Source organism: Olea europaea, unplaced genomic scaffold (assembly GCF_002742605.1).
Source record: "Olea europaea var. sylvestris unplaced genomic scaffold, O_europaea_v1 scaffold608, whole genome shotgun sequence".
NCBI classification, from domain to species: Eukaryota; Viridiplantae; Streptophyta; class Magnoliopsida; order Lamiales; family Oleaceae; genus Olea; species Olea europaea.
In genome coordinates, this window is record NW_019264430.1 from 350918 (window position 1) to 374875 (window position 23958).

Sequence of the window (23958 nt, forward strand, 5' to 3'; positions counted from 1 at the left end):
ATATCAGCAATTAGACCAGTTTGTTATAGTATTTATTAACGACATACTTGTGTACTCCAAAGATAAGAAGTAGCATGATGAACAACTTTGAATAGAACTTGAAACATTGAGGAAAGAGTTGAAGTCTAACCAGTGACAAATTGGCCTATATCTTCGAATTAGCCGACTATTATCGAAGATTTATTGAGGGTTATCAAAAATAGCAAAGCCAATGACTTTATTGACTAGAAATGGTGTGATGTTTTAGTGGATGAAAAGTGTGAAAAATATTTTCAAGAATTCAAGCAGAGATTAGTCTCAATTCCCATATTGACAATGCCTGAAAGTTCTGATGAATTTGTCATTTATTACGATGTCTCTAAACAGGATTTGGATTGTGTTTTGATGCAACATGGAAAGATTATCCCTTGAGACAATTGAAGTAATATGAGCAGGACTATCTGATGCACGACTTTGAACTAGCAAAGTTAGTTCATACCTTAAAGACATGACGTTATTATCTCTATGGTGGGAAGTGTGAAATCTATACAAATCACAAAAGTCTCAAAACTTCCATACACAGAAGAAACTGAATATGAGATAGATGAGATCATTGGAGTTAGTGAAAGATTATGACTGCACAATTCATTACTATTTGGGTAAGGCTAACGTAGTTGTAGATGCCCTAAGAAGGAAGACAAGATCGCAGTTAGCAATTTTACCCACGGTGTATAGACACTAGATAAAGGACATTAAAAAACTGAGATTGGAAGTCATCACATCGTCGATTTAGACTATAGAGAAAATAAAAACTTTTATGATTCAACCTACTCTTTGAGAATCGAATCAAGGAAGCATAGGATAAATATCTATTTTTGCAGAAAATTAAGACTAAGGTTAGTAGAAATAAACCTATAGGATTTGAAATATCTGCAGATAAAATGCTGACTTTTAAAGAAAGATTGTGCGTGCCTAAGAATGAGAAAATATGGAACAGGATATTGAATGAGGCTCATTCTACCCTATATGCTGCATATACATGTAGTATGAAAATGTATCAAGATCTTCAAGATACGTTTTGGTAGAAAAACATGAAGACAGGAATTGGTCTATTCATGGAGAAAATATTGTTCGTCAGTATGTCAAGGCAAAACATCAAAGGCTATAAGGACTACTATACCGTTAAATATTCTAGAATGAAAATAAAAACACATAACAATGGATTTTGTGGTAGGCTTTCCAAGATCAGCAAAAGGTTACAATGTTATTTGTGTAGTGGTTCATCGATTGACAAAGTCAACCTATTTTCTGTCAATCAAGGTAAATTTCAATATGAAATAGCTCGCACATTTATATATCAAAAAGATAGTTAGAATGCATGGAGTTCTAGTCACCATTGTTTCAAATAGAGACCCGAGGTTCATATCGACATTTTGGAAAAGTTGTAGGCAACCGTAGGGACGAAACTGAAATTTAGAAAGAACCATTCAAACTCTTGAAGATATGAATGCCAGTGTTTTGGATCTTGGTGGTAGTTGGGAGATACATTTGTCATTAGTAGAGTTTGCTTACAACAAACCACTATAAGCATGGCCCCATATGAAACTTTTTATGGTAGAAAGTGCAAATTCCCTATCTATTAGGACGAGGTCAAAGAGAATAGAATTTTGGATCTTGAAATTATTGAACGAACAGTTGAGGCGGATGACAAGATTAGAGCAAGAATAAAGACAGTACAAGACTGACAGAAAAGTTATGCTAATGGTAGAATAAATGATTTGGAATTTAAAGTGGCTGACAAAGGTATTCTGAAAGTAGCACCAATGAAGGAGGTTTTGAGATTTGGCAAGAAGGAAAAGTTGAGACCACGATTCATTGGACCTTTCAAAATTCTTGAAAGGATTGGTAGTTTGGCTTATCAAGTTGCCTTACAACCTGAACTCGCAGCGGTATATAATATGTTCCATATTTCTATGCTCAAAAAAATATATTCATGATCCTAATCACATGATGAATTATCAAACAATGGTGGTAACAAAAGACTTTTCACACAAAGAAGCTCTGATGACAAGTTTGGATAGAAAGGTTCACTAGTTGAGGAATAGAGAGGTTCCCTTAGTTAAAATTCAGTAGTGAGACCATGGAGTAGAGGAGTCAACTTGGGAAAATGAAGAGGAGCTCAAGACCAATTATCCTGGACTCTTCAATAATTAAGATAATTTTTTAGGGTGAAATTTTTTCTTTAGTGGGAGAGTTGCAATATCCTAATTGTTTTTTCTTTAATATAGTAAAGGAGCAACATATCTATAGCTGTCCAAATTTTTTTATTAGTCCAAGTTTACTTGAAATGTGAATTTTCCCTATGTCTAATTGTTGACTTTTCATTTATATTTATATAATGTAAGATGAAAATTTTAAATGTATATATGTGTGTGTGTGTGTCTATATATATATAGGTTAATATTTTCACAAGTTTCTCTCTTCGATTTTCTCTATCTTCCACTCAAATTAACTACCTCTAAAATACTTCCACATACCCACTTCTCACTCCATTTCTCGCTTACCCAACTAATAAGAAACATTCCCTCATTTTCCTTATTTATCTCACATCATTTCACGGTTTCTTTCATTTTAACATTTCATAACCTGTCTATCCATATTTTATTACTCATTTTCTTTCCATATTTTTGGTGTATCAAAACAAGAAGAATTGTCCTGTAGCATTTATAGTACATTTTCTATCTCAGCATTTTCCTTTGTTGAAAAGCATTTAAAGGCTATAATGTAGGATAACGACTGATAAGTGCATTTTATACACTTATTCAGGACCTTAAATAGTGATATTTAATTGCTCCTCAAGTGAAATATAGTTATATTGTTGTGTTTTTGTATTAAATAGGTAAAACTAAATGGTTGAACAAGAAATTGGAAGAAACAAAAGGAAAACCTAGAAAAATAGTAAAATCTAAAAGACAGAGACCAAGTTACAAATAATCTGTAGATGACACTTGGCGATGAAATGAAGATCGAAAATGCCAAGGCTTTAATTAGATACAATTGGAAGATAAATTAATAAGATTAAAGAGAAAAGGGCTTAAATGAAGCAAAAATCAAAGTTTGAGGACTAAAGTGCAAATATTGAAAAGCTATGTTGAACCTTACGATGAGGATTCGAGAGTGTTAGGTGTCAATCAGAAGAGGGAAGAAGTCAAAAGAATAAAATATAGTCAAAGTATTATCACATATCAACTTCCATGAGAAAAAGTTATGTTTCAGATTTTTGGTCTTTATTTGAAACCCATTTTTGGCATAACAAGCGTTCGAATTGAAAAAATAATATTTGAATCACTAATTTTTTTTTACTCTTGCTCTTTCTTTATCTGAGAGATGATTCCCAAAGAAATAAAAAACAAACAGGTACGTAAGCTATAATTGTAAACCACGATCGAATCTATGGAAGCATTCCGAAGTGATATATTAATCTACTAATAAGTCATTTCATGGCAATTCCATCTATCAGTTTATTGTGAAATACCAGATTGGTCCGTTCTGCCATAAGTACCTCCATATTCTGCTGAGTACGATTCGACAATAGGATTAAGTCAGTGATTGGAAAATTCCTTTTCTCGATCTTGATTCGCATAGAATTCCAATCTCAAAATAATTGTATCTCTTTGAGTTATCTTTTCAATACACTTTTGAATCACCTCAATTGGAAAACAAAAGAGAAAGATATAACCAAAATACTAAAGGCTGTCCGACGGGAAAAACCTATAACTATGCGGTTGCATAGTTCAAAAATTGATGCGGTCGCATCCACATATGTAGGGAGGAATTTGGAGTTCAACAAGTGAACCATGTAGTCGCATCCCAATGTACCATGCTACCGCATAGTAAAAAAATTTAGACAAATATCAAATTTTCTTATACGATTAAAACTCAACTTAACAAGGTTTTAAACGATATCTTTGACCTAGATTCGAGTCATATAAATACCATAACGTTCCATACACAAGAGAGGGCCTCTTTTATGCAACAAAACAACTCAAGAATTTGAAGATTTTGATCGAACTATATTGAAGAAGAAGGCATAATGTTATGCGAAAATATCTTTCGATTTAAACTACCGAAAGTGTACGCTCGTTAACAAGTACTAAAATGAATTTTCGAGTACAAGTATCATTCCCACAGATATTGTACTAGTTTTAAATTCGAATTAACTTAGCCTTAACCGAAACTATTGAACTTTGTTATTTTTCCTATAAATTAAATAATCTGCTTACTAATGCAAGTCCTAACTTAACTAAAATTAATGCAAGACTTAAATTAGATGCAAAATTCATAAAAATATGATAATGAAAATCGTTCTAGGACCCCAAATTTCCCTATATCAATTCTCTTTAACTCCAGACTTTATAAATTTGACAACATGATTCAATTATGAAGATTGATATTCCTAAATTGTTTAACAATCTCTCTCGAGTAAGATTAAACTTATTTTTACATGTGACCCGACTATATTTCTATGATGGATATGAACACAAAAAATGAATTAATCGATGTTTGAGTACTTAAAAATCACCTAAAGTATAGCGGTATATTTTCATCCCCTATAGGGCTCATGACAATTAACACAAGGTCTAACTTATTTTCCATCTTTTGAGAGTAAAATGAGCCACAAAACTTATACAACTATTGTACATATAATTTAAAAAACAAAAAACAAAAAAGTAAATCTATGTCAATCATTCAATAATTGAAAATGTGTTTTAAATGTCAAAATGAATAAAATTAAGATTTAAAGGTTCATAATATAAGGTTTATCGAAAGTCTTAGCACAAAATGATTTAGCTGAGCATAATGTAGGAATTAAACAAAAAATTGACTACTTGACTCCAAAAGGGACTTCAATTTTTCTTCTTTGCTCACATGTCCATCTCTTTATGCATGAATATAATTTTTCTCCCCCTCTCAAGCTCTCTCTATATATATATCCATTCTAGCAGCATGTAGCCCAATTCTCTCCTCGATAAAAGGGTCCAATTCAATTTTTAATTCCATTCCCATGCAATTGGTCTAGACCCAATTAGATTAACTCATTCTCAAAATGGCCAAATATTTTCATTCCATTTTTAATTTGATCCATGCCCACTTAATGTAATATATCTCTCCAAGGCTTCACTTTTCCCATTTTTGTGCAATTTAGTTCTTGAGTTCATTCAATTGTACAGCCCATGTCTTATTCAATTCAATTTAAGACTTTCATTTTCCAAAGTGTTGAATTTGATCTCCATTATAGCATCCAATAGCCAATTAATTCTTCTTTCTTTTGAAATTGCTTCAAAACAAGCGCATCACTAAAAACAAGAGAAAATTAACCTAAGTTAAATAGAAATTAATAATTTGACGACATAAAAGTTTAGAAATTAGTCTAAATAAGTGGACAAAACGCACTTATCAAACACTCTCAAACTAAAACTTTTGTTCGTCCTTGAACAAAATAAAACAAAACTTAAATATGAACCATATTACTATCCCATACAAATCACAAATAAAAGACTTAACATTGAAATGCTTACAATAGGCCTCAAGTTCAAATTTAAGCTATATTTTAGAAAGATCCAAACAACATCAAAAATAAAGTTTTACTTATTTGATGCTCAACTTAGTATGTGTGTGTGTAATTTAGCCAACACTGAACTCACACCTATACTAAAACACAACTAATCAAGTATTGTTGATTTATTGACAATCTCAATCCTCTTGTGGTCATTTTTCTCACATAAGTGATAAGTCAATATGGCTATGTGCTCAAATAATCAAATCTAACATGGATAAGTTTTCGAGTGAACGCAAAAATTATGATATTGTCCAGCTCTAACTAAATATGTACTCAATTCAAACAAACAAACATCATCATCGGTAGCAAGTCATTCAACGCTAACTAGACACTATTTTTTTCCAATTTATTTTTACAAGTATATAGATACGATCAACGGTTGAAAATAAATATATATTTGTTCCAAATATCCTAATACTTACCCACCCCAAACAAAAACGTTATAGTGTCCCCAATGTAAGAGAAAAAATAATAAACGTAAAAAAGTAAGGATCAGAAAGTCGTCAAGGTAGATGCGGATAGGTAGAAGGATCAACCTGGCTCAATTGGTAGACGTCATGACAACTGCCACATTTCTTTGTTGTTAGGCTTTAATTTTCTATCTCAAACATTCAAAATAAATATTTGTGATAGCGAATAAGGTTTAAATATTTGTAAAGAATTGATACCAAGAAAATTCTAATCTTCTAAAGTTTTGAAAGACTACCTAACAAAGCGTCATCCCTATAAAAATTCTATTGCTAGGAAAAGATAAGTCTTTCAAAACGGGTTGGAGATGGAAATCTAGGTGTTAAACTTAAGAATACATATCATGTCAATGTAAGCTCAATATAATACTAGGATTTTAACGATGAGCTTAAGTAAAAATGAACCCAATGACTAAACATTCCTAAGTTGCTAATGTAGGTTTTAAAATACTACCTAAAATGTGTTAAAAATCATTGAATGCATGAGTTCCTAACTATGGCCTAAAATACTAATGCAATTCCTAAAAATATGTGTAATGTAATAGTTAATCAAAATAAGTGGAAAGAGATAGAAAAATGGGTTGCCTCCCATTAAGTGCTCGATTTATGGTGGTTTAAATCAAAATGTTTCACCCTTGCACTTCTTGTAATTTCTAGCCTTGCATCCTCTTTTAGCTCTCCACATTATGAATCCTTCATTCTTGTCTCTACCAATAATTCCTCCAAGTTTTGGTTCTCTCTTCTGATAGTTTTGTTAAATTGATAGTTCATCTTCATCAGTGCACTTACACTCATCGAGATCTGATGGTTGTTTAAATGTGTTGTCTAAATTGATAGTTTTGTTGCTCACATATCTCCATATTATTTAACCTATTGCTAAGAATAGTCGTCCCATGATTATTGAAATATCTCTATCTTCTTGTATGTCTAGAACAACGAAGTCTCCAAAAAATATCAATTTTACCAACTTCGATGAGTATATCCCTAACCTTGCCTCTTAGATATTTGATGCTTCTATTAGCCAGCTGTAATAACATTGATGTTTCTTTTGCTTCTCCTAATCCCAATTTTTTGTATACAAATAAAGGCATTAAGTCGATATATGCCTTGTATCACATAAAGCTTTGAAATAACCAGCTCCTCCAATTAAAATAGGTAAAGTGAAACTCCCTGGATCTTTAAGTTTGGGAGGTATTTTATTTTGTAATCTTGCACTGCTCTCCTCTATTAGTGCCATAGTTTTAAATTTTGAAAACTTTCTCTTCTTAGGTATCATGTCCTTCAAAAATTTTGCGTATCTTGGTATCTACCTTATCACATCTATGAACAGGATATTGATGTGGAGTTTCTTTAGCACATTCAAAACTCCTCAAACTATTGATCTAGTTTATGTTTCTTCAACCTTTATGGAAATCAGTTGGTATCTACATATTCTTTGATCGAATCAGCTATGTTAGCTTGTGGATTGCCTGTATTTTCTTTCAAATTGTTCTCGATTGATAGTTCAGATTCATCAACTTGCTCCATATCTGTTGTATGAACTTTGTTCATAATTGTAATTGGTTTTTTACTGTAGTCTCGAGCAACTTTACTCCACTTCTTGTTGTGATTGCTTTCAAAAATGGATCCTAAATTATTTCATTCTCTAAGGTACTTATTGCCATTATCTGTTATTTGGGATTAGTCTCAGTATTTCTTGGTAGGGTACTTGGTTCCCTACTTGATATAGCAATTGCTATCTATCCTACCTGAGTTTCCAGGTTCTTAATTGTAGCTCTATGATTTTGAAGAATTGTCTCAGTTCTTCTTATGAATTGGTTGTTTGCCTACATGTAGTGTTCTGTCTTTTCCATAAATTTGTCAAACATATTTTCCAATGGAACTCTTCTCAGACTAGTGATACTGATAACTATGCGATGCAATGGGATTTTGGTTACTCCAAGAAAAATTGTGGTGCTTTCTCCAACCATGGTTGTATGTATCAGAATATGGGTTAATTTGCTGGTGTTGAACACCTTGTAAATATTCAACATATTCAATATTTTGTGCAAGAATTGGACAATCTACCGTAATGTGATTTGTCCCCACATTCTTCGCAACTTAGCCACTTAACATGTACTGCATTAGCTGACTGTGATATGCTCTCAACCTTATAAGCTAAAGAATCAATTTTTGCAGATAACAGTGTATGAGTGTCTACCTCATATACTCCTGCTGCCTTCTTATAAATAACTCGCTCAGAAGCCCACATGGCTATGGTAGTAGGAGCTCTCTCAAACAACTCCTAGACTTCATCAATTGTCTTTGGGGATAAGGAGCCATTGGATGATGGGTTTACCATACTTTTGTATGATGGAAGTAAACCTGTATAAAAATATATTACTTGGAGCCCTTTACTAATGCCATGATGAGGAAACTTCCAAAGCATGTTCTTGAATCTATTCCAAACCTCATCAAATGAATTTGGTGTGAAAATCTTTAGCCAAGTCATTCCAAGTAGTGATACTGACAATATGCTGTAAGTCTAACCATTCAAACGCTCTATCCCGTAGGGTATGTGGGAATAATCTCAATTTAATAGCATCATCTGAAACTCCTAAATATTTAAAGTGTTGACACATCTCCAAAAATCGGGAGACATGTGTGTGGATTTTCATCGGCCCTATCGTAGAACTAATATCCATTCTGAAACAATTGGATGACATTGGTCTTCAACTGAAAGTTTGGCGGCCTTAACGAAGGGTAAACGATGCTAGATTAGCTCTAAATAATTTGTGGAGTCATGAAGTCCCCAACTAGCATGATTCATTCATCGACTATTGCCCCTTCATTCATTTGAATAATCGGATTATTTTGTGCATTAACCATCTCTTGTTGTTGTGCCTTTCTTGCTTCTCTTTGTCTATGATAAAAAGTATGTTCAATTACTTGATCAACTAGTATTAGTTCACCGTCTCCCAAATTTCGCGTAAAATCTTAAGTTGTACTTTGTGATTTTCAACTATATCTAAATTATTTGTTGTAAATTCTATTTTCTTACTTTTCAGCCAATTTAAAAACTTGAATTCATAAATGGAGAGTGGTTGTTGTTCACGTTTCACTATTATAAATTCATTCCATGGCCACTATCTGAAATTTATTTAGTTCATTTGTTAGAATTAATATATGGTACTGTATAATTTCTTAAAGACTATGCATGTATGTTTAAAATTTGTAGAATCTATTGTTGCTCCATCAATTATATAAAAAGAATAAATGGAACATATATTAAATGTTGTATTCTTTGGCTTGACACTAATTTATTTTGGAAAATTAAATGGCGATTTATTTTCTTTCTTAGTCTTGTATGTCAGGTAATATAATTTAAGGAAAGCTTGTGGTATCTATTCATATTTATTACGTTATAAATTTTGGGTCGTTACAACGTATACTTTCATCCAAAGGTTTGTGAACATCCAATTCTACTATAAAATCTCACACAATGCGCCATTTAAAATGTAATGCAAGTTTAGACTCTCAAGGCATAACATCTCTCTATCACTGTTTTATCTATCACTATCCAAAGTTGACTCCTTTTTTTACATTGGAGGATCACTTCTAAAGTCATTCCATACTCATATGTATTTTTCCAACTGCCTTGATCGTCAGGGTGCGTACGGCCAACTCCACCCCATCAGAGGAAGTCACATGTCGCTAACGATTTGTCCACTTGTGTAGAAATTAGACTTGCATAGACGGGAGAAACCTTGGCATCTGTTGGTCACGTTAGGGTACAAAATTTAAGGTCAACAATTTCCTCCTAATTATAGATCATTAAAAAAATATAAGTACACGTGGATAAGATAAAAAATAATTATATGTGCCAACATGTGGAGGTGACGCTAATTGAGTATAAATTAAAGGAGAACGATTTAGGTTGTTGGGACATGTCATGTGTAAATTTAAAGAAATTCACGTATACAAGAGCGATGCAATCTTTATAAAATGTGACAGAAGAGGGGGGGGGGGTTGATTAAATTAATGTGGCCTTTAATGATTTTGCAGTTGTAATGAATCTTCCAATAAATGTAGCAGAAAACTGAATGGAATGACCAAAAAATGGAATCACAAAGGCGACATCAAATTTATAAGATATAAGGCTTATTCTTTATGTTGTTGGAACAAATTATGAAACAGCATAATTGTGAAGGTCTACAATACACAAATGAATGATGAAGTAAATTGACTGTTTCGCGTATTTAGGTTTGATTATTACCAAGGAATCCGGACTCGAAGAAGATGAAAAACGATTTGAACGGGTTGGATAAAATGGAGAATTTCTACCATAATTCTATGTGCTAAGAAGATTCCATTATGGTTATAAAGCAAGTTCAATAGAACAACGATTAGACCAGTTCTGCTTTATAGCTCAGATGGGTTGTTAAATGTCAAGTTGTTCATAAAGTGAGTACAAAATGAGAAATGAGAATATACCCTAACAAACAAAGTTGTCCTATTTGAAGAAAATTTAAGGGATGGAAGATTTAGGTGGTTGGATCATTTTCTGTTGACCAAAAGAAGCATCCGTTTATGAGAGTGATGTGATTTCAATAGAGCAAGTTACATGAGGGCAGGGGTAGACCCCGTTTATGAAAAAACCCAGCATTTTGTATTCTACTATCAAATACTTAAGATCAAACAACTTTTTATTTTGTTATGAAGAAACCCTTCCATTCTTGTACAATGGCCTAATTTACCATAAATTTCAATCAAGTGAAGATATAAATTAAGAAAGACTTTGTTTCTTATCCTGGATAGCACCGGGGTTCAACACGCCAAACCAACAAAACTGAATCACATAACGGATAACATTGCTAAGAATGGAAGAACCCACTAAAGAAAATTCTATACAAAAAGGAAGAAAAGATGGAAGTAGATGATAGAGCGTTGGAGTAATAAATTGCCTTTGTCTGAACCAATTAATCAAAGGAAACACTCGCAAGATGTGATCCGTTATATGTTTTATCTCTCTCTCCCGCCTTTGTAGCACGCATAGATTTTTTCTCCACTTCTAGGCAAATACATTATCTCGAAGGGAAGTAACTTTTAGTTTCTTTTTTCTTTTATTAACAATGTTGCTGAACATGTATCTAATCTCCAGGTTTTAACACTGATTCTCCGTTCGAAATTTCAGATGAGACTGAATATGGGCTTTCAAAGCTCCAAGCTTTTTCTTGGTTTGGTGTGTGGATCAGTAAATGCTGGTCCCCGTGTCATGGTTTTTGAGAAAAACACGGGGACAGAGAGACAGCCACCAGCATGCAACAACAGCAGAATAAAGCAATGCATATGTCCAGAATCTCAGAAAAAGATAAAGAGGAAGGTGAAAACCCAAAATGAAAAGAACTAATAACTTGTTAAAACAAAAGAAAAATTGACCAGTAGAATATTATCTTTTGTTAAGTGGAAATGTTAGAGCTAGTGAGAACTGAAAAGAGAGAATTGGGTTTGTGGAGGAACCATCTGAATGCCTGCATTTTGAGGAACAAGATCAGCATATTCCTTGATGTATTCTTCAATTTGCTTTTCAGATGTTCCTTCTTTGAACTTTACCAGCGCTTTGCTTCTCCTTTGGCTTCCCCTATTCCCCATCTGCTGCGTGCTTTTGTGTATGCGTGTTTGCATTCTCACTCGGCACTGATGCAAATGGCGTTTAAAAATTGATCTTTTTGTCTTAATCCCCCCACACACAGCCAAGTTTTACATTCTGAGAGATTTAGGTGCAAATTTGTATATTCCCATTACTATTTTTTGTGCATGTTTGGGAAGTGATTAACTCATAATCTAAGCCAGCCAAACATACTTATTATCCGCACAGAGCAAGACAAACACTCTTAACTAGTTCATCATTGCATCAGGAATAACTCAAGTGATTGCATAGACTAAATTTAGCCGACAATCGAACATCAGCTAAGAATTTTTCTTGTTTTAGCTAAATTATAGTTTTCAAACTCTGGGGACGATTTATACAAGGTGAAGAATGTGGACTATAATTCTGCGCAATTAGCATCAAGAGATTCAGATCACTGACACATTACAGAGCTACAAGCTTACAAGACAGGTCCAACAATTAAATGAGAAAGTATCCCAATTGGTTGGAATTGCAGGGGTAAACTTTTATTCAGAAACAGGAACACAAAAAAACTAGAGACAATGTCATGACCACATTGATTTAGAGCTGGACTGCAGTGGGTTTGTAGTCAACAACAATGACTTTCTCCAGTTGAGGAAGTAACATATTTGCAAATTTAACGTGGTCCGGATGAGTAAGATACTCGGCAATGCCTTCTGTACTTTCAAAGGTTGACTCAAAGACATGAGTAAAACCTTGATGCATGTTCTCAATGCTCACATCCTTACCCCTATCATAACAACCAAAACCAGATGAGAGTTATAAGTTTGGACCTTGAGGTCCTTGACAATATTGATTATTCATTGCATATAATAATTGCAAGTTGCAATGGTTGATCGCTCATTCACTTGCAGACAAAAAATAAAAATAAAAATAAAAATAAATGATAATTTATGCATAACCTAATGACATTGAAAATAGAAACTGGCACAACCACATAGGAAAACCACTGCCACGACGTGCAGCCAGTACCACTCTCAGAACACTACCATATACAGGCACCATAAGGCTCTGGACACCACCAAAAGCATCTCAAGATCAGCAGCACAAACACCAAATATTGCCACACTACTGCCACTAGATTAAGCATGAAACCAAGAGTCTATGGCCAGTCTTCTAGAATCCAGTTACACAATCTTGCTATAATGTCTTGGTAGACACAGCCATATCCAAAACGAGAAAAAGAGTAAAATCCACAACAAAATTTCTGATAAGCCACCAATTCGCTTCACATATGCTAGACAAAGGAAGAAACAGAGCTGCTAGCCAAAAGGGGGTGAGGGTTTTTAATGAAGCTTCTGGATTAATTTAGGCATCAAATAAAAGGGGGGTTGGGGGGGAATTCTATTGGGCACCAAAAAATTGAGAGATTGTTGTGAGGGAGGAAATTGAACCTCTCAGAAGCCTAAACATTGTTTTGTATTCATTTTCCTTGTGTGCTTTCCAATATAAAAAAACAGATTGAAATTCATTCATTCCACAAGTCCTTTTTTTTCTTGTTATTACAACCACCACTCGGGTATATACCAGTTTTCTGGGCAATCAATAAAATAATACAGTTAAAAAGCACAATGCCCTCTCTTGTTAGAGGAAAATGTCCAGTTACCTTCTGTTTCAGAAATAGGCAAACCCATGTTATGAAAAAACCGAGCATTTTGTACCATATAGTCAACTGCTAAATGAGCACAACTTTTTTTACTTACGAAGAAATCCTTCCACTCTTGTGCAATGGCAAACTGCCAAAGGTTCAGCATGCAAATCTTGTGCAATGGCAAACCGCCAAAGGTTCAGCATGCAAAAACCACCAACACTGAATCACCATAATGGACCACATTACTAAGAATGGAAGAACCCACCAAAGAAATAATTTGCAAAAGGAAGAAAAGATGAACATAGACACTATATTAATGGAGGAATGTATTGCTCTCGTCTGTGATAATTAATCAAACAAAGCCCTCCCAGGATATTATCAGATCTACATTCATTAACCCAAAGCAAACTAGAATTTGTTCTCATCTTTTACCGTTTAAATTTAATCATGTTGCTGAATATGCATCTCGTCTCTAGGTTTATAAGCTCTAATTCTTCGTTTTGAAATTTCGGATTGAACTATTAATATGAGTTGATAAAGCTCCAACCTTTTCTTCTTGCTTACGTGTATGGAATCATGATGGTGGTCGTTATATACAAAAAATCCCAAAGTTAATGTTGATAGTGGTTAGCCAAGATCCCAGAATTAAAATAGAATCTAGCATAAGCATTGCAGAATCTAGCATAAATAACTAGTTAAAACCCCAGATCCGGAAAGTAAAGATCTTAAAGACATCATTAAATTAACCCATTAAAAAGAAGCGAATTTACAAGCCAGATTACAATTAACAACAGAATTTCAGAAGAGAATATTGATAGAACTGGGTAGAAATTAGATTAAAATCAAAACTCAGTGAAACTGAAAATAGAAATTGGGGTTTGGTGAAAGTACCATCTGAAAGCCTTCATGGAAGGAACAAGATTGACGAGGCTAGCATATCCCTTAATGTATTCTTCAACCTGCTCCTCAGATAGGCCATCTTTAAACTTTCCCAGCAGTATGTGCTTCACTATTCCTGTGCCTTCCTCCATCCCCTTCTCTGCAGCGCCTGTGTGTTTTCCGTATGAAATCAACTTTATTTTCTCCAATCAAATTAAAGGAAAAAAAATGAGAATTGATTTTTTGATCATTAGAAAAAAAGTGGAGTCCATTTACGAAGAAAAAAGTCAAAAATTAAAATTGAAATAATAAAATAATTGTCAAAAAATCAAGTTTTTGGAGGTAAAAAAAATTCCGCCCAAACAGGCTGCAAATCAATTCCCAGATTAAATTTCAAAATGCAAAAGTAGGTTTTAATTTAATTTAATTTAATCTTAAATAAGAATATTATCATATTAAATTAATCTATCCAAACTCATGCCAACTGTCCTCACCCCACTCATTGGCATCCACCTGCCATTAACATCGTCCAACCTCCATGCTATCATCGACTTCTTTAGCAATGAGCTGATCATTGCTCAGCTTCAATTGAGTTAGTCGATGATTGGGACTTAGCAGTACTGGTATAATTTAAAATGATTTTTTAAAATTGAAAAACAGCTCTTGGTGAGTACTTATTGGAGCAACTAACTTGAATTCTCATTGCCAATTAATTAAATTTGTGACCAATTTGAAAATTAAGATTAGAGAAATCAATGGCATGCGACCAGATTTAATGGCCTATGACAAAATCTCTTGAATTTGTGACAAGTGACTTGAGCTAAAGGTCTGTTACCAAATCTCGTGACTCGTGCACTTGACATGTAACCTACATCTTGATTCAATGGCCTATAAAATAGATCTCTTGAATCCATGCCCTGTAATTTATGTACTTTGACATGTGCCCCTTTACATGTGACTTGACTTGATCCAATGACAAGTAAACAAATCTCTTAAATCTGTGACTTTATCCAATGGCCTGTGACCGAATCTCTTAAATCTGTAATCTGTGATATATACACTTTGACATATGACCCCCTACACTTTAATAGGTCACATATTCAAGATATTTGGTTATAGAAACTCAACAGGTTGGGACCTACACAGCTCCAAAATCACTAATGCCAAAACATCACAAAAACCACCACAAAATCGAGCGCCAAACCTCCACAAAAATCACTTCCAACCACCACTTCAAGCGCATCGTCCCACATCCACTAAACCCAACACCAACACCATTGCCTGCAATAACAAGACCACCGCCAGAAACCACTACAGTTATTACCACTTGAACAATCGCCACCATCATCACCCACAAACCACCACCAACATTCCACCACCCCTATTTCCATAACACTAACAATTAAAAATAAATAAATAAATTGGAATAACCCCAGATCGATAAACAACCATTTCGATTCAAGATGGGTCGTTTTGAGCAGCAACAGCAATCTGAACACCAATCTAAATAACACCAAACCCTAGACTCATAAGTGACCACCTCGATCTAAACATTATTGTGCGTGGCCTTGTTGTCAGAGCTCCAATTATGACAATACAAGAGTAGGAAAGAGAGAAAAGAGTTGAGAGAGACTACAATTATGGTTTTGTTGATACCTAATTTATGATCGATAAATTTAATACCTGACTTTAGAATTGTGATCTTTAAACGTGTACTTAGGTTTAATTTCCGGGAAAAATTCATTCCTAAGAGGATAAGTATACCATTTTTCAAAATTAAGAAAAATGGTTTAAAGTTTCAAAAATCAGATTTTTTAAAATTTATTTATAAATTAACTTGTTAAATATGTATTTTATTAATTAAATATATTTATGTCACAATTTTTTGTCACAGTTATCTAATAAATCAGTTACGGATTAATTTTTAGTCTTATCAAATTATTGGTCGCAACTTATTTTTCAATCACAAATCAAAAATTTTATAGGTCACAAAATATTTTTCTATCATAATTTCAAAAATTTTATAGGTCACAAATTCAAAATTTTTATTACAACTCATTTACTCATTACAAATTATTGGATTAATTTGTCACAATTAAATTTTAGTCAGTCACAATCGGAAGTCACGGTCACAATTTTCAGGTCGCAATTAATTTTTTGATCCCTTAATCAATTTTTAGTCACAGTCACAATTTTCAGATCACATATTCAATTATTAATCACAGTCCACCAAATAATTAGTCACTAGCATTCAGTCCCATCCCACCCGACGACTGCCACCACATAAAACACCAAATCCGTCGAGGTCCGCCAACATCTCCACCACCGCTGCCAACATCACAACCACACCACCCAAACATCACCAAAATCATACCACAGCCACCGCCACAACCATCTTGCCGCCACAACAGCCCAATCTGATTTCATCTCCCAAATCACCGCTGATTTCGTCGTCGCTGCAGCAGATCCCAGATCTTGATGACATCACCGCAAAATAGATCCAAAACCACCATCACTATCCACTACGCCGTCACCGCATGCACCACATCCAACAATAAAAAAATAAAAAATCAACTGCAACAACTATCGTCGCGGCACACACAACACACCCACGCACACACAGATACTGCAATGGCAGTCGCAACACCACCACGAATGGCAGCGTCGACTAACAGCATCGTCCCGGCGCCACCGTTCGCAGCAGCATCAGTCAGTGACGTTGCAATGACGCTCAACAGCCTCCATTCCAGCAGCGTGGACCCGAGCAATTCCTCCATCATCGACGATTTTGAGAGGGAATACATGGGGAACGAAGAGAGAGAAGCAGCTCTTCCATCCTCCGTCGCCTGTGATTTTGAGAGAGAAGACAAGTGCACGAAGAGAGAGAAAATGAAATTCGAATCAAATTAGGGTTTGGAATATTAATAGATTGAAAGAATTCTGATTTTCGAAATGTTAAAACATTAGCCTGCTTTTAGAAATGTGGATTTTTAACTTAGGATTTTGTGTAATTTCCACTTCATTTCCTTTCAAATTAATTATTTAGGCCCATTTCTCAGTAAGCCCAGCCCAAGTTTTAAAATGGGGCCCACCTTTCTTCCTCTTTCACTCCCCTCATCTTATCTCTCCGAAAATCCAATCTTGAAAGCACACATCTCTCCGCTACTCTACTCTCAAATAGTGTTTTTGTGAATATTGATTGAAAGATGTCATCTTTTGCACAGCAATTTGGTGGGTTAAAAAGCCCGCCAATCTCAACTACGCTCCCCAAAAAAACTTCCAAGAATCGTCACTGCACAGTGCTGCCAAGAAAGAGAATTGCGGTGTCAGCTGCTGCAGTGCCCATCACAAATGCACAGACGAGGGAGAGAGCGAAGCTCAAAGATATGTTCGAGGAGGCCTATGAGAGGTGTCAAACGGCCCCCATGGAAGGTGTTGCATTTACCATTGAAGACTTCCATTCCGCTCTTGAGAAGTATGACTTCAACTCTGAAATAGGAACCCGGGTGAGAATTTTATATTTTTCAAATTATATACCTACAGGTATTTGAATGAATTATGAGAGAATATTATAAAAAATGAATCTTTTGAAGGGATAAATTAATGAGCTTTAAGTATATTTCGTGTGTATAGTTTGTTCCTGTATATATATTATAATGGTGTGCATAAACAAGTTTGTCTTTGATTGGTTTTGCTCGAATAAGATTTTTTCTGATCATTGTATGTACTTTAGATGGGTTATGGCTGTGTCTAATCTTGAAATTTTTCTGTTTTTGGTTTTTCTACATCAAGTTTGAATTGTTTCAAGTTTGGGTAAGCTTAGGAGCGCTTCGAAATTTTACTTTAGCAAAACAGCTCAAAAGAATAGACGATTGACTTCTTCTCTGATATGAAACCATCATGAGAAATGTGTGGCTTTTAATTACTTGATACATGAGCCTTTCTTGTGGTTTTGGCTGATGGATTGGGATGGAATTATGTATCATTTTGTGAATTTGGAACCAAGGATAAATTTTAGTTATGTTTATTTAGAGATCGGAAAGATGTATAATCATACACATGAATGTTGTAGCTTTCTATAAATGAGTTGCTGGGAAGAGTCAAGTCAAACCGAGAGGATGCCATCTAGATGCTTTGTTTTATTTTACTTTTTGTTATAAATTAATCTTCTCTGTGCTTAAAAAAGCGGAGTGCTGTAGTTCACAAGTTGAGCTGAACTGCGAGTTTTATGCGTGAATTTGAGCCCGAAATTTTGATACATAAATTTGAGCCCTAAAGTGTGATACATGCTTGTGCTTATTCTTTTTCTCGCTGAGATTTTGGCCAGGTAAAAGTTGGGCTCTAAAGAGGAATTTGTGAAAATCTCGAAAAGATCGGTGAATTTGATAAAAGTTGTCATTTAAATTGGATTAGAATTTCCGATGTTTGAATTGGCTAGGTGCTTATTATGTATATGTTCGATGTTGGCTAAAATTAAATTCCACAGAAGACATGTTCTTTTGATGATTCCAATATGCATTCGATTTGCCTATGAAATTATTAGATGATCGTATTGTTGGGCATATTGGTTGAAGCCGAGGGCCGAAATTAAGTGAAATGTGCCTCCTTGTTTCTTGAAATACACGAGGCTGGGTAATATATGGACCATCTGTGACTACTGTTTTCACAAATGAAACAACAATCATCTTTCAGTTTTTTTTCCTTCTTGAGTTCCATTCTTCAGCAATTTTTGTCAACAACAACATTATATTATTTGGTGTGGGTTCTTTCGTATAAGTTGCTTATCCATGGATAGTACAAACAAGATTTTTTATATTGTTATTGGGGATGAAAAATGACGACAAGTTCAGATGCAAAAGTCTGCAGGGAAGGAAGGATTTTTCTCTGCAAGCTTCTTTTGTAGTGTGGATGAATTCAGTGATTTGGCACTNTCAGGATAGCATACGCTGAGAATGCCCTGCAGTTATAATCTAATGTGCCTAAATACTCATTTCTACTTAAACATTTTTGTATTTTGAATACTAACCCAAATTTCTTTGGATTTGGATGCAGGTTGCTGGCGCAAATAAAGGTGGAGTGGTGGCAGTGGTGGAGGGACTTCGTGGATTTGTTCCCTTTTCACAAATATCAACAGTTAGTTCTTCGTTTAGCTTGCCCATGAATCTTTATATGAAGCTATCTTCTCTCTTGTTCTCTTTCTCCCAATGGAAGTGCATTATAAATTACTTGCAGTTGTGAAATGTGCCATGTTGCAATCGATTCCTCCTGCAAATGTGGCCGTTATAAATCTAAACTTTCACACAGACTAATTAATTTGTCATAAATTATTCTTTCCCAAAGTTGCTGCAGAAAAAGTTTTCCCCTGGGCTATTTGTTCATGTGTTGATTGTACTTATACGAATTTCAGGGTGAATGCATGATACAATAGTGGCAGCATGCTTGTTCTCAATAGATGTCAAAGTTTCTAAAACACTCTCTTAAGAATGTGTGGATCCTTCAGTGACGGAGTGTCATGTGGTTTTAAACATTGAATCTATTTTGCAAGGAGTGAACAGAATGTAATTCAAAGATAAAAAGTAGTGAAGATGAAGAGAACTATTTTGATGCAATAGAAATTCAAAATTTATGGTCTTTTCTCCCTTTCTGATGTCATATTTTCCTTGTCAGGTCACTCTAAATTATTTAGGTTCACTTATTCTTGATGCCTCTCATACTATGAATAGCTTATTAAGAGTTCTCTTGAACGTTTATCAGAAATCAACGGCAGAGGAGCTTCTAAATGTAGCGCTGCCCCTTAAATTTGTCGAGGTTGACGAAGAACAATCTAGGCTTGTCCTCAGTAACCGCAAGGCCATGGCTGATAGTCAGGCACAGCTAGGAATTGGGTCAGTTGTAGTTGGTACTGTTCAGAGCTTGAAACCTTATGGCGCCTTCATCGACATTGGTGGAATCAATGGACTTTTGCATGTGAGCCAGATCAGCCACGATCGCGTCTCAGATATTGCTACTGTTCTTCAGCCTGGTGACACTTTGAAGGTGACTCTTTACACTACTGGCTAAACATTTTAACACTCCAAAAATTTAATCTTTATATACTAAATCTTTCTGTAGGTCATGATACTAAGCCATGATCGTGAAAGGGGCCGAGTGAGCCTTTCTACTAAGAAGTTAGAGCCCACTCCTGGTGACATGATTCGTAATCCCAAGCTTGTCTTTGAGAAGGTAAAAATTCTTATCTTATCAATTATCATTTTGTTGTTGTTATATACTCTCTGCTCAGATTAATTGAGCTTTGGTTCTAGTTCTATCTCAAAGAATGGGGATCTTAATGCAGCCCTCGTCTTGCTATTGAATAAGCTTGATGATGGTGACGAATTCTTACTTTCTTGCAGTCTTAATAGATTTGTAGCTTTGCTCTGCATATTACTGTGAATTCATGAAATTGGCTGAATGTGTCCTGACAGGCAGAAGAGATGGCTCAGACATTCAGGCAAAGAATTGCTCAAGCAGAAGCCATGGCTCGTGCTGACATGCTCAGATTCCAACCCGAGGTAAATTTTCAGTTTCTTTTTCCTTTTTCTTTTTGTTGTGTGTGTGTGTGTGTGTGTGTGTGTTTCGAGATTTCCTTAGTCCAGCAGTCTTCAGAATGAAGGATAAGGAAAGTAAGAGAGTCAAACCAGAAAAATGGTTGCGAGTTAGTACATGGAGTTTTTTACCACGTTAGCTGCTAGAAATTCTTTTTTTTTCTAACCTTAAAAACACTGAATTTTTATGGAAAAGGTAAGAAATACAACATAAGTCGTAGGGATTTTCATTTTTCCTGTGTCAGTGGGTATTTTCATTTGATGAACTTTCCAACTGATGTCCACACACGAGTTGCCAAAAAATGCAAATGGGCATGCATTATGACTTATGAGATGTTGATGTTGTTAAAGGAATAAAGAGATAAAACAAATAATGGATTTGGACTAATCCTCCTTTTAAGAAGGAAGCCAAGACTATAGAAGTACCACAGCATCAATATGTTGGAACGTTGTTTCTGTTCAGAACACAAAAGACACTATAAGGATTTGTCTATTACTATGAAAATGAATTCAAATTAAACCAGTCTAATTTGAATGGCATACAAGAGTGTGTTGTTTAGTTAATGTTCCTTTATGAAACCGATCTTATTCTACCCTCCTATTGCAGAGTGGATTGACCCTCAACTCTGATGGGATCTTGGGGCCTCTGACTTCAGACTTGCCTGCAGAAGGTTTAGATTTAAGTGATATCCCCCCAGCTACAGAATGATTCAAGAAGTTGCTCCTGCTTTCATTGTTTATCTTACTAGGATTGTAATCAAATGGTTTTTAGCCTTTGAGCTCCGTAGATTACAGCCTCAGTCTTGTCATAAACATCTTGATCCCACATTATTAATTTTCCTTTCATGTCTGTATTTCATGTTCGTCTTCTGTTAAAATTAGTAGCACTGGAATGCTTAATGCAATCGAGTGCTTCTGGCAATGAGATTATAGAAAATACTACTCCTGACAAAATCAGTACCACAAGAATGGTTAATCAACAAGAACTTGTCACAAGTTAGATTACGAAAATTTCTACAATTTTTGGCTAGATTTAGCTGCATCGACACTATATATGTAGTCTTGTTTTGAGATAGCGATCCATATTCTGTTTGGGGCTCAAGCTTGGCAACATAGGCTATCTACAAAACTTGATAGAATTAGGATGTGACCCGAATTCTATTTGAAAGACTAGTTGAGAATTCTAGTTGAAGTCTATTTGTGAATTCGAGTTGGAATTCAATTTGAGAGTATTGTTGGGGGTTTGGAAGTTGTTTTGGGAGCGAATTACACAAATGGTCACTGAACTTTGTAAAAGGTTTTCGCAGGGAAAAATCGTTCAACTCATCGTTGAACTTTGTAAAGATTTTCACGAGATTACTAAACTTTAAAAATCACCGAATTCATTACTGACTTTGCAAAAGGTTTCCCAACAAAGGTTTAGTGACTCCGTGAAAATCTTTTACAAAGTTTAGTGATGAATGGAATGATTTTTAAAGTTCAGTAATCCAGTGAAAACATTTTGCAAAGTTCAGTAATGAATTTGGTGATTTTTAAAGTTCAGTGACCCCGTGGAAACATTTTGCAAAGTTCAATAACTATTTGGGTAATTCACTCATTGTTTTGGACTTGGAGAAACTTGAAGGAGTCCAATTTGCACTATATATATGAAGAGTAAACCTCTAGGAAAGAAAAAGCTTACATTGTATACAATAATTTGTAATCCTCCATTATTGATACTAATAAAACTCTCCTCTTCTGGCCGTGGTATAATTTTAATGCATAAATCTTGTTTTCTTGTTTGATTTTCATATTGCCATATTATTCACACTCCTTTATTTACCTAACAAGTGGCATCAGAGCGAGATCCATTCAACTCAGTTCGAGGTTTTTTTTTTTTTTATGACAATTATGAAGTACGATATTCTGCTAATAGATTGCAATACAAAATTTTCGCTTTAACAGGTAAAGATGATAGCATTGCTTTTCAGATGAATTTAGATGATGCGTTGTTGAAAATTGACAAAATCGTTCAACTTGGACTATCAAGGTGAGACAACGTAAGGATCGAAATGCACTATCATGGATACATTTTCATCTTTCGAATAATATTCTTTAGGACGTTTTAAAGGAGAAAACACGCTGCATAATGGTTGAAATTAGTAGCTATGCATGATGAAATGTCTGATCAGGAAATTGCACTTGAAGTGGTGATTGTATTCTCATCAGATGACCGAAGGTACATCACATGAAGATCACCCATCTATTTTTATGGAAATCGTTGCTAATTTGGAAACTTCGGAGGTTAAGTATGGTGAAGAAGATTTAGGGTTGATATTGTAGGGTCAATATACTAGCAATTTATAAGGCACCAATAATAAGATTACTTGTCAAGTATCTATGCAAGTTGTTGATGAACATGTTCTCTCTATCTTTTGGTACAACCAGAACCTTAATTCATAGGGAGACAAGGAGCTTTCTAACATCACTTATATCTATATGCATATTAAACTTTTTTATCGCTCGTCTTTCAGACTTTTTTTTGGGTCAAAGTAAATAAGTTCAAGTTATATTTGTATTTAATAGAATCTTACAATAATACAATTCAAACATAGTAGCCAAAACAACCCTATGAGGATATGGATTTTAACAATTATCACTTAACAATACTTATAGCCCACAAAGCAATTCAGATGCTTCGCTCCTCCTCATCTTGATCTGCATACTTCTCATTTATCTTCTTCAGTCAACCTCTCTGATCACGGTTAATTTTGGCACCGTTTGGCTCTAAATTTTTAACAATTTTATCAAGGTGACTTGCAATGCCTCAATTTTCTTCCGCCTCTTCTTTTTCATGGTCAATGGGAGCAGCTTCAATACTATCTTGTTGATCGCTCTCTTCTTTCAGCATTGGAGATACAAGGCCTCTCTCTCTTTTCTAGATCCTTGGCTTGTTCTTCCACTGTTTTCCCTTGAGAAGCCCGGAATCCATAGTTTTTGGCAGATGCGGCAAGAGATTCAAGCTCAAGAGCTCTATCAAAAAGATTCTCCAATTTTAATGAGAAAGTAGTAGCGTTTTTCCCAAAAACTTCAGATACTTCATCATCATCATTTCATTCGTGGAAGCAGCAGTTTCGATTGTTGAGACACGTGAATTATTAGATTTATCAAGAAAAATACTCAAGCTA

The 23958-nt window shown here is 34.8% G+C and overlaps 2 protein-coding genes across 2 annotated transcripts; one reads left to right on the plus strand and one right to left on the minus strand.

Annotated features, from left to right (window-relative positions):
* Window positions 1-12011: 12011 nt before the first annotated feature.
* LOC111389679 (stress-response A/B barrel domain-containing protein HS1) lies at window positions 12012-14445 on the minus strand. The gene is made up of 2 exons (XM_023014619.1): window positions 14220-14445; window positions 12012-12467 (listed from the first exon to the last, which is right to left on the minus strand). The coding sequence occupies exons 1-2, from the start codon at window positions 14357-14359 to the stop codon at window positions 12278-12280; spliced, it is 330 nt and encodes a 109-aa protein (XP_022870387.1). The 5' UTR covers window positions 14360-14445; the 3' UTR covers window positions 12012-12277.
* Window positions 14446-17334: 2889 nt separating this feature from the next.
* Window positions 17335-21650, plus strand: LOC111389674 (30S ribosomal protein S1, chloroplastic). Its single transcript, XM_023014613.1, has 8 exons — window positions 17335-17756; window positions 17841-17927; window positions 19003-19124; window positions 19242-19340; window positions 19962-20243; window positions 20319-20429; window positions 20672-20758; window positions 21399-21650. The coding sequence occupies exons 1-8, from the start codon at window positions 17414-17416 to the stop codon at window positions 21498-21500; spliced, it is 1233 nt and encodes a 410-aa protein (XP_022870381.1). The 5' UTR covers window positions 17335-17413; the 3' UTR covers window positions 21501-21650.
* Window positions 21651-23958: the final 2308 nt, after the last annotated feature.